Source organism: Lissotriton vulgaris, chromosome 5, assembly GCF_964263255.1.
Source record: "Lissotriton vulgaris chromosome 5, aLisVul1.2, whole genome shotgun sequence".
Taxonomy (NCBI): Eukaryota; Metazoa; Chordata; class Amphibia; order Caudata; family Salamandridae; genus Lissotriton; species Lissotriton vulgaris.
The window spans coordinates 858,475,279-858,487,763 of NC_141693.1; the positions used below are offsets into that span (position 1 = coordinate 858,475,279).

Here is a 12,485-nt window from a genome sequence, read left to right on the forward strand (position 1 = left end):
GTGGGTGAAGTCGTGACGAGCCCAGCTCGTCATGAGCACAGCTTCACTGTGCCTCATGACGAGCTGGGCTCGCCATGAGCACCGCGGCGCGGCGCCCCCCCTCCCCCGCGCCGGGGAATTACCCCCGCGGCAGAGGGGTTACGAGTACGCAGCTTCTTAATGTATATATATATATATATATATATATATATATATATATATATATATATATATATATATATATATATTTATTCTGTGCTTGCTGAAATTCTTGAAGTACGTAGGCAAAATGGTTAAAACCTCTCGTTATTGCATAATACCTGAACTTTAAGTAAGTAAAAATGTTGAACACATTAAGGAAGAAAAGATTTTTTTCTAAGATCTTTCAGTATTCTTTATACAAATAGCATGCACAAGTTGCTGTCTTTTATAATAAGTCTACATCAGCAGATAGCGTGGAATAAAATAGCCCCCGATGTAACAATTAATTGGAAAATCATGTTTTGATGACAAAAAAAATTGTTCTTTTCTCTCAAGAGAATTTCGAAGTAATGTAATTGTTACTCAGTGATAATTCACAAATCACCAGTATGAAAGGCTTTGGGTATATTTTCCGTGTACGATCCAATTTCTAGATATAAAAGTGCTTCAGTGACTGTTGTTCATGACATGGATGTGATTTGGCTCGGAGTCACAGATAGGAACAAACTTAGCACTACCAAGCAAAACAATAATGTATAACTTAAAAGGTCAATGTAAAGGTGGAACTCCAAACCTGCAAACGAGGATGGAGATTCAACAAAGCGTTGGTTATCATGTGTTCTTGAAATGTAGTTCTGCTCTAAATTATTAATTGTTATGAAAGTTTTTTTTAGATTTCAGTAAAACATATGTAAATATTTTTGCTTGGAGTATCTACTCAGTTTGGTTTCTTTTGTTAGAATTCTCACGAGGTTAAAACATAATGCAGGTGCAAACACAGTTTTCCTCATATTTTGGTGTTTGTGTGTGGTTCTTCTGTAAAGCACACCATTTGTCCTGAATCACCGCTAAGTGTAAAGGGAGTCCAGAGGCAATGCCCAATCCAAAATAATTGAATGTATCATTGATCTCCCTGTCCGATGCTAGATTTTATATTGCCTATTAGTGTTGTAGCAACCTGTACTTTTTTATCTGCTAACCACAAGCCTAGCACTTAACTAAATGTTTTACTCATCCTCTGAATTTAAATCAATCTCTCTGTGTTTGCTAGTTTTCTTTATCTACTCAAATACATAATAAATGTGTGAAATATCAAATCTTTCAATTTTGACTTTTTAAGGGTTACCATTCCAAGTGTGTCACCTTCTCTGGTTGATCTTATTCCCAGTCAGCCATTTCACCAGATTTCTTCCACGTGACCCTTCCCTAATCTTGGGATATCCCTGGAAGCCCTTTGCACTACATCCCTCTTTTGCTGCTGTATCTGCGTACTGCCTTATTCAAAGTCCTATTTTATGCTAGTACAGGCTTGATAAAATCCATAAGCACAAATAGATGTGTTCCCCAAATCATTAGGTTTTGGGCACTGTGTTGGGTATGTTAAATGTTTCGATATAGCCTGATATCCAAGTAATTTCAGTATACAGGTTGCCACAAATATATTTTACTGTCTGCCTTACAGATCTGATTGAAACATTCTACTCCTCCATTTGCTTTGGGGTGATACACTGCTTTATTAGTGTGTAGATTGCCATTTAATTTTAGAACGTTTGTAAAGGCTGTGAACTAAAGCTGAAACATATTATATGGGTCTAATGTTGATTTTCATCTCTATTGTAGGTGAGAACAGTTGTTTTGCATACAATTTATGTAGAGGGCACATTCAACTTCTGCCAACAAAAAATGAAAATATTATTTACAAAGAGTGTAGGACTTTGCAGCTCTCACCAACCCATTTTGGGTTATGTTTAGATTAAAGAAGCTCAATTTGTGATGTGCTGTTACAATTCTAAAGACATGCTCCCCTTCTAAAGACACAATAATTACTCAGGACAATCACACTTCAGCTTTAAGGAGTGACTCACTGCTTTTCTTAATCTTCCGAAACAAAGAAGTGGTGTCTGGAAAGTAGCACATCTTCACGTAATGTGCATTGCATTAAGGCAACCACAATTTCCTACATCCCATCAGAGAGACAGGGAGTCATTTTCCATGGTGTACCTTTTCCTCCATTATGAAATACATCGGCGTTACTCTGCCCTTATTCATTACAGTTCCTGCAAGAGGAAAAAAACTCACTGGATAAAAGTTACGCCGGCCAGTGTTGCTCCGTTTTGATTGATCACATCTTTACAAAGGGGCAATAAATATCTGTAAATCGTTATGCAAAGGTACTGACCCTCATCTTTATGCCACCTTAAACAGTTGATTCCTCAGGCCACTGTTTACTAAATGCAGCCCTGAACTCTATCCAGTGTCAATAAGGTGCATACCCACACAAACATGAACCAAAGGCAACAAATCGACCACAAAAGAGATAGGCAATGGAGCAGAACGAAAATGGAGAGAAGAGTGAAAAAACAACTCGCATGAAATAGAGAAGTAACAAAATACAAATGAAACATTTGTCATGGACAAACTATGTACTTATTGTGTTACAGTTCCTCAAGCAAATGTGTTGTAGTGCTCTGTTTGACAGTTGGCCATTGCGCCCATATTCAAAATATTTGAATAGCAATATTTTAATGGGAAGGGGTGATTAAGGTATACATTGCTGTTTGTTTGGCTTGTCAGACTGGCAAAGGCTCCCCTGATATAATGACAGGAACTCTTTGAAAAATGTTCATCATCATGATCATCATCATTATCCATTTATTTTTAAGAATATTGTCAAGGACTTCACTTCTGCCAAAGGGGTCATGGTGTTGCCAAACAATTTTGAATATAAAGACAAAAGCATGGGTGCAACTATAGGAATGTGAGGGATATTGGCTAATGCTGTGCAGAAGGAATATATGTTTTTTCCACGATTACAAGTTCCACGCATGGCATTACCACGCGAATTTTAGTTCGCATTTGTCTTTACCACGCAGCAATTGACAACGCATGTTTTTACTCCGCAATAATAACGTTATGAAACATCTCCTTTAAATTTACATAATGATACTGATAGGCTACATGCAGTACGAAGGAAAAGATCGATGTTTTAAACAATAAAAAACAACAGATTCCCTTACATTTTATTTTTATTTTTTTCATAATGCGCTTAAATAATACCTTAATTTACAAAGATTTGATTCTTATCTGACCCCTGTACGTCTTTCACCATCTGCCCTTTTTTCCACCGACCACGGAAACAAGCGTCAAAACACGTCTATCAAAACTGATAAAGGACTTCTATTATGACGTGTTCTTTCCTTGTTCGTTTTGAAGCATTGTAGAGCGTTTTTTTTAAAGTTTTCTTCTTATTTATTTATTTATATAGGCTTTTTGTTTGGGGGGGGGAGACCCCCCCCCCTTAGCCCCTCCCAGCCCCTAAATTCCCCCCCCCCAAGCCCACGCAGATCGTACTGGCAGAACGACAGGAAGGAATACCACTCGCGTGGTAAAGACGGTCGTTGAAGGCATACGCGTGGGAAAGACCTTTGCGTGGTGAGTGACGCGTGGTAAATGTTATGCGTGCTATTTCCTTAGTAGTAAATGATGTTTCCCGTGCAGAAGTATTGGAAAGAGAGGAAAAATAAGAATTTCCTGAGAACATGAGAAACTTGATTCCAATCCTAAACTGACCCTCAAGAACAAATAACATCCCGAACATGACATGGAGGATCCTTGGAGAAAAGAGCTGCAGCTACCATAAGGATCACAGAATGGTCTATCGAATGTGACAGCAGTATGAAAGTCTGGCCATTTTGCTGCTTTGCGAATAATGGGGTCTGCTGCAGAGCCTGGAAACAATCTCCCAAGTACATAGAAAGCAATTCATTGAAGAGTCTATTACCCAATAAAAGTCACTCATTAGTGGGATAAACCAGATCTTCGCATTGCTGAATCCAAGTGACTCTACTTACCGATTCAATCTTCTCGGATCATTGCAATGAATACTCAATATAACTAGGTGATATTATCTACACCTGAATCCTATGCACAAAGCATAATTCAAGGGTGTATGCTGCTCGGACAACACGTACCAATTGTACGCTCGTGGAGCATGTGTACTTTTATTACGGAAGGGGACCATGTATTGGGAAATAACCATAGTTTATCATGTATTTAAGTGGCAATTGTGTTTTCCCATTACTTGCGCAGGACTTGCATTAGTACCTGTTTTTATATAGCTTATCAACTGCTCTTTTTGATTTGTTGTTATCTACCCTCAACTCAGATTTAAGGTTTTTGTAAGGGAGGCATGCTGATATATTTTCGAACGTGGTCCTTAAAGAAACAGTTTGCTGCCCAAAAGTGTGCCTTGACCAAAGAGAGAACAAACAGAATGTTGCCCAGTTTTTTGTGCTATCGAACACGGAATCTATAAAGACACATTTTACTCCACTCATCAAATGTGAAACACTATACATATTCGCATAATATAAACATTAATAAAATTCATGCTGATCCATTTTTTTGGTTTGGAAATCACTGCAGACAACAAACAACTCATTTGTTGCAGTAAACAACACACCAGGGTCACTGTAGATTCGGCACAGAAAGAAACCTTAGTCCCACCAACAGAAGATCAGCGAGGAACGCAAAATGTTGAAAACTAAGCTCATGAATAGGTAACAATCCTGCAAAATAAAGGCACACTCTGACACCAGCAAACAGAGCGTTGAGTCTCCTCTCACAGAATTGTGAACAACAGTTCGTAAGGATAAATAAATCCCTAGGTCCCCAAAATGAACTTAATGAACAACTTCAGCAAGCAAACATTTATGACGCCAAATGTCTCTAGGGGCCTCATTTATGAAAAGTGGAGCATCGCTGCGTGAAAACAGTAATGCGTCACTTTTCATTGCGCCCTCCTTGCGACACCAATGATGCGTCATATTTACAGTATGACGCATCATTGCGCAAGGAGTTTCAGATACGTCAGTATTTCTGACGTATCTGTATGGCGCAAAAGTGACACACAGCCTCATAAATGAGGCCCTATGTCTTTTGCTGAGAGAAGCATGGATACTTTGTAATGCCTGTGTGGCATTGCTGTCTCAGAAAAAAGTGCAATGTTATGAATAATAGACATATTACAAACAGTTTTTGATTAGTTTATTAGCCAACAGTTTATTTGTCTCCACATCATATTGTGTTTGTACACTAATAAATTAGCTTTCGAGTGTCGAACTCGGAGAACTGAATTGTTCAAATCCCAGCACCGTCCTACACTACATTGTGCTCTCCTGCTTAAATGACTTTGTCTCCCAGTGGTTCAGTTCAATGATATGGCAAAACAGCAAGCTGTTACAAGCATCAGAAACCCCAACAGTTAGGACTAAATGAATATCTGGACATGAACTTGGCTTCCAAATCCTTGAGATTACAATCCTGGGTGTAGATCGTGCTCGTTAGGTTAATCCTTTCTTTGGTGTGGCTAACAATCCGGTACTCCTAAGACTCAGATACTAGTACCATCCCCTTGGTGTTACTTGGGTTTTGGGGTTCACTCTTTGGTGTTGCTCATGTTTTGACGCCTTTTCTCGGGGATGGCTCAGGTCCAGTACTATTGATTGAGGCTGTCTTATGTTTTGGTACCTATTCTTGCTTGTGGTTACTACTGCCACACTCTGTCTGCTTGTGCCTTGCAACAGGCAGCCACTTTACTATAGTTCAGACTCGGGTACCTCACTCAGCGTGGCTCACACCCTGGAACCCGTACATAGGTAGCTCCTTTGCTTTGGCACTCATGGCTTTTGGTGTATATTTTTTATACTTTACGCTCAGTTACCACACTGAGTGTGACTGACATTCTATGCCCTTGATTGCGTTTACCTTGCACTCTGGTACCCATGCACGGATGTTGCTTTTGCGGTTATAGTCATGCCCGGGTGTGGCGCCCACTATGGCACCTCTATTTATGTTTCACGTTCAGCTTCCTCACTGACTGAGGCTCATACGTGGTACCCATTTTGTTTAGCTCCAATGAAGGTACCTCATTGAGGATGGCCTGTACTTTGTACCCCTGATTGTGCATGTCTTGAGCTTTAGTAGCCATGCATGATACATCATTTACTCTTGTACGCATGCCTGGGTGTGGCTCGCCTTCTGCCATCTCTTCTTGGGTGTTGCGCCGGCTCTGGTGCACATTATAGGTCATGGGTTGCACTGTGGTACAAAGTCTGGGTTTATCTCTGTAGACTTGAACCCATCACTGGGTGTGACTTTCTTGTCTGGTCCACGTGCTTAGAAGTGTTTTCATTATCTAGCTAAAATTCTAAATGATTGAAAAAGCTCTAACCAACACATTATTGATGTCACATGGTCAACTACAAATGTGGAAAAATATTTTGCTGGTACTGGCTCAGCCCAGATTTTCATTGAATCAGAGGTAAAGAAAAGCACAAAATAGTCTAAAACAAAAACTGGCAGCAATTAAAACTACCACATGTAATGGAAACAGGAAAATGAGAGAAATAGATCATAAACAAAAAACTTGAGAAATGTAAGAGAGAAACAAATTATTTTGCCTTCAAGTCTTACATAGACACAGACCTTCACACCAAGTTCACCATGCACTCCCCAAAATTCTCTTATGTAAGACTTGAAGGCAAAATAATTTGTTTCTCTCTTCATGGAATATCTGGAACAGTCATTAAATTCGGAACAGGTGCTCTGGGCCTGATGGGGCAACAAGGGCTAGGCACAGACCCAACAGCAAATTGTCAGCATTGGTATGGAGCCTTCTAAGATAGTATGGCCTGGAGAACTTTTTAAAATCAGTGCCTCATTTATGCACAGTTCTGGGACTCAGCACCCAAAGTAGGCTTCGATTTATCACAGATCTAAGAATCCAGTAATGGGTATAAGACATCCATGTATTCTACAACTGGGCACAACATAACAAACCAGGCATACAATTCTTGGTACAATTCACCAGATGTGGCATCCAGAATTGGGTACTAAATACCCCAAGTAGGACCAGGAACCAACTCTAGCTATGGTATCAAAAATTGACTACAAATTGGCAGACATGGCATCAGCTGCTAGGTCAAAAAGGCAAAGTATGTGGAATCTAGGTACAAACTCCCAGACAAGGCATCTAGAACTAGGCAGTGCCTTGATGTGGATTTCAGGCCTTAGAACAAAGGCACCGACATGGAACTCCCACTCTGTACAAAACCCAAGACGTGGTCACCCTAACTGGATTCAATTCCCAGGCTTGTCATTTAGAACCTGGTACCGACGTGACATCCAAGACATTGAGTAAAACACCAGGACTCCATCCTGAACTAGGTACAAAAACCCAGCATTGATGCTCAAGATTTAGTACAAAAAAAGAGAAATGGGACACACAGCTAGAAAGATCCATATAGGGCATTCTCGAAGGGGGCACAAAACCTCAAAATAGGCCATCATAACTAGATGTTGCATCAAAACTGGGCTCGGTGCCCTATGCGAAGCGTCAACATAGATGAGAAATCCTTTATTTGTGTCTATGCAACCTCTTCCTACAACCCAGTCCTTGAGCCCCATACCCCCATGCCCCCACCCACTCCAGACACCCCTGGCATGTGACAGCACCAAGAACCAAGATTCTTAACTGGGTATGGTTCCGTAACACCCACACCTCTAATCTTATAGGTTAGTTTATTACACTAAGATGGATGTGCCGGTAAAAAGACAAAAACTGTCAGAAAGCATTTATAAAAGTTTTCCAAAAATGTGAAAAGATGAAATAAAAATATTAAAAAGACTGATGCTGTGAAATATGTTGCCAGGCCACGCTTCATTCTGTTTTAGACAAGCACAAATGTTTCATTCATATTTCTCTGTTTTTAAGACCTGCTTAAAGCAGAATTATGTCTAAAGTACTTTTCTATGACAATTTAGAGCACAATAACTAAATGGAACTGTTCAGCCAGGTCTTCAAGCTCTCACTGGCGTGACTGGGAGAAATAGTCAGGGCCACTGGAATCATGCAATTCTACATTTTCCCCCAAAAATATGAAATTGACACATTTGACACACATTCCATCAACTGCTGTAGATGTGTTTTTCTAGCTCAAACGTTACTAAAAAGGTTGTGTCATGTCCTGCGCAGTGCAAAGACCCTACGTGAAGATTGACTGGCCTTCTTTCAATTTCTTATTGCTGTATTTGAATGTTAAATTGGCACTGACAAGGTGAAATCTTTGCCCGGACAGTGTTACCGTGTGAAAAAAATGACAAAATAATTAAGATATACTGTCACAAAATGTGCCGCTTTATGGAGCATAATTTGCCTTTTCTTGCCACAAAATGTAGTCAACCTGCTGCATAATTTAGTCCTTCTCTGCCACATAATTCCAGTGGCTCTGGAATTAGTCATTTGAAGCACAAACAAAAATCCTTTACCGTTGCAGATCTTGTGGAACAGTGTAACTGTGTTGTTGTTTTTTTTATGAGAAGGCTCTGGTCGAACCTATCTACTGTTTAGTAACCGTCTGAATGCAGCATTTGTGGCTGACTGGAGACCACGTGTGACGGTGAACAAAATGTGGGAACAGGGCGCCAACGAAAAAGGGCAAAAACTTAAAAACAATAGCGGAAACAGTGCGAAAGCACAGTAGAAAACTGACCACAAGGACGGCCTACCCTACAAAGCGATATAGTGTATGGCTCGTTGTTAACATTCCACATGGTAACATAATTTTGTTTTATATAAAGGGGGTATGAGCGTTGTTTGCAACGTGCTATAAATAGCAGATGCTATTGAGAATGAAAGCCTGAACTACCCCTCCCAGAATTCAAATGTATGAGCCGCAGATCACATTAAATGTACGCAGTGAGTACTTAACACTCAAAAATCATTGCTAGTTAGAGCTAACTGAATGACACTGATTTTCACCAGCATTGGAAAAAGCGAAAGGCTCGCCCTCGTATCCTCTCGCCTCTATACACTCCTAGTGAAACCTCGATTTTTGCAGCATGGCCTGAACCCTTAGGACTATCTCACTAACTCATATACGGAAGGGTATGGCTTCCACCCTTTAATATCACACAATTTCCACTAACATGAAATTTTTTAGCACGGCTGATGGCTGATGTTCGTTCAAACGGCTGTCACGTGCCACAATAGTCCACAAACCACACAAGTCGAGAAAAATGTGGTTTGTGCCGCACCGGCGCTTCTAGGCGCCAGTTGCTCATAGAAAAGGGAAGCAGTGAAACTAAATTAAAAGCCTCCCTAGACAAAGGTTTATCATTGGTCATAAAGCCCCAAGGTCACCAGCTATTCATAAATGTGTTGGACTATATTAAGAACCGCATTTTCATATGACTCGGAACTAACACTGCGGGGAGGACCGGTCGCACAATAGATGGATGAAAGAAACGGATTTATTCACCTGCCTGGACAGCCTTTGTGGCAAACACGGGCAGATGGCGATAGGAGGCACGAGCGGGGCTTGTTTACTCTGGGAAAGGAGCAGCTGCGGGGATCTCCATCCCGGGGCTCCCAGCCAATAGCATCGTACCTAGCAAGCCCTGCTCACTGACGCGTGACAAGCGGCCCAGGGAGCAGGTCCCGTTGTTACCCCGGAGAAGCGAACAATCAGAGGTGTTAGAACAGAACTTGACCCAATGTTCTGGTTTTCACGTGGTAAATTCATCAGGCTAAGACATGCTCAAACACCCATTTCTCATAGGCTTTTCAATATCAACATGTATTCCCGGTTGGGCGACCCAAAGTTTGCAAGATACGTGAAATGAAAGACTGGGGTGATACTGCGCAGGATCACACAATGCAGCGCAGTGGGGACGCCGAGATTAAAAAACAATCCAGCGTCCATAGCTTCCTCACGTCTACTTGCTAGTTCAATACAGACGAATACAAAGAGGATTATTATTTTTTAAATGAAAGGACACGAAATTTAAAGAATATAAAGTACAATTAATAAAAGGGCTAACACGAAACTCAGAGTAGACTTTGAACTCCTTATACCAAAAGCCCAACTCACGTAGGTACTGTGGCAGTCCTGATAGACCATTAGGTTAATTCACCTGTTGGACCAGTTGGCAATGAGCTCGAGAAGTGGCAAGGCCAGTCCAGATTTTCATCCGCCCGTTATCGATAATACAACTACGAATGATAAAGGGGATTGCTACATATGCAATGTTCAACAACTTGAAACCGCGTGGCCTTCCTGACTAAGAAAACAAAGGTACATAAAACGCAAATGTATCCTTTCTACACTATCACAGACGCCCCAGAATAGTGTGCATTACTAAAAGTCTAAAACAAACAAACCAACAAAAAAATGAAGCAACATATATCCGCTCTTCTTACCTTCTGCTAGGAGCAGGATGCCCAGCAGCGCCCACTTTGCGCCTGGCACCGGGGCCATGCTGTGCGCTCCGGGAGTCGGTCACTTCTTCGCTGGCCTCTCGCCCTCAGTTCATGGCGGGGCCAGTCTGAGTCTGTGGGGCTGTGGAGGCGTCTCCTCTCCTACGGTGCCTGTGCTGGAGTCAGCCGGGCTGCCCCATAGCCTGGGGTGGAGCCGGAGGACGCCGAGTCCAATGAACCTGTTCACGTCCGATGCTCAGCTATCCTCCTCGGCGGTGGTCCTCTGCGGGGGATGCTGCCCCGTCAGGGAGGGTCGGCGCGTGCCTCCTGCACCTGTCCGCCTCTCCCACAAGGGGCCACTGCCCTTTACCGTGACCTGCCTCCAGGGGGAGGTGGGCAGAGCGAGCGCTGAGGGGTGTGGCGGCTCCTACAGTCAGGACATCCAGCGAGGATGCTCCAATCTTAGGCTGTGCCACGTCCCTTCGCAGGGTGCCAAAATGCCACCCAGGAATGTGCGTCTCCTAAAGACGGGGGCACTACTAAACAGAGATTGTGGTCATCCCTCCAGCAGACTCAAGTTTTCTGTACGCCCGGGGCTAGGGTGGCAGGATGCCCCGCAGCTGGTGCGCGCGCGCGTGGATAGCGCAGTGGTCCCGTCGGGCTGGCGAGGTGCCCAGCGCGCAGTTCTCGGATGTGCCAAGGTGCTCGGGTCCTTCCAGTGGCGCAGCAGCAGTCCAAGTGAGCCCCGGCGGCCAGTGCCCTCTTTCTCCCCTCCTGATTCAAGCCCCCTCCCCTCCGCCCACACCCCGCCCTCGAGCTGCAAATGGGCACTCAGCTACACCCGGTTTAATTAATAAACTGCAGCCAGGAGCAGAGGGGAGTGGAGGGAGGGAAGGGGAGAGGAGAGAGTGCAGCACCACAGACGAGGGCCACGGTACAGGGGCTGAAGGAACCCGCACAGTGGCTGCCAAACTGCAGGGAGGGACGCAGCCAATGACCTGCGAAGAATGAGAGTTCTTTTTACTGGAAATGTTGTTAATGCTTCAGACACAATAACGGATCTCATTGTGTCATAATTCTATCGATAAGGCTCGATGAGCTCAACATGGGTTCGATCACCGTGAGCACAGTTGTGAGGGACAAGGTGATGAGCAACCACGAGGAAAGCTAGAGAGTGCGCGTCAGGGGAGGGCGAGGGATGGACGGATCGGACGGGCCCGGGAGCTCGCGCCTGCTGCTGAATTCTGTCTTTCACTGCAAGGCCGAGTGGTGGCTAAAACCGTACAATGTGGTCACAAACTTCGAATTGGAGCCCGGGCAAAGCGACACCGCGTTGGTTCATGGTACCTGGGTTGATAGGTAAAGAGGTAAGATCAAGTGCTTCTGGCGTCGGCCTTTTGAACCCTGGGGGACCAGCTCCCGCTTCAATGCACTGCAGAAGTCTTTGAAGAAAAAGAGCCCGGCTTGAAACGGGCACGCATCAAGGCAGGCAAGGGAAACGTGGTCCAGTGGGTAAATGAACCGACGGACGTCGAGCCATAAACACTCCACGGCGTTATTCCAGCTTCCGCCACTGATAACACCTGTGATCCTGGGCAGATGACTCCACCCACCTGTGTTTATATTCTCATAGCGTTCAAGACTCGACCAATTTAGCACACTCTGTGTACCACTATTAAACCCTTCAATACAGTTTCTGTAAAACCACTGCAGACATCGAAGAACTGAAGATGATTTATCTCAGCATTTTTTTTGTAGCCGAATGCACAAATTTGTGTCTCATTTTGGGGCCTGATATGAAATTTCCAACACAGATTCCCGTCGTTCGAAGCCTAAATATGGTAACTGGCGATTCTGCTTGGGGTGTTTAAGTTGAAGAATCTAACACATATGTGTAAAGCCAAGGTCAACGGCGTAATAAGGGGAATAAAGTTGGATTTTAAATATGACATAACAATAAGGAGAGGAAGAAGTCATTTGCTAAAATGAAGATGGAGACTTAACATGCCTGACATGGGCTCTAAGGCTGGAAAGGAAAATGGGCTCC

At 43.2% G+C, this 12,485-nt stretch overlaps 1 protein-coding gene across 3 annotated transcripts in view; it reads right to left on the reverse strand.

Moving 5' to 3' along the window:
* RET (ret proto-oncogene) overlaps nucleotides 1-11,178 on the reverse strand; it is a 265,881-nt gene extending 254,703 nt beyond the window's left edge. For all 3 annotated transcript variants that reach the window (XM_086922421.1, XM_086922420.1, XM_086922424.1), the window contains exon 1: nucleotides 10,442-11,178. In XM_086922421.1, the coding sequence (XP_086778547.1) occupies nucleotides 10,442-10,499 (58 nt within the window). In that variant the 5' untranslated portion in view covers nucleotides 10,500-11,178. The remainder of the gene's footprint in view (nucleotides 1-10,441) is intronic.
* Between the last annotated feature and the right edge of the window lie 1,307 nt (nucleotides 11,179-12,485).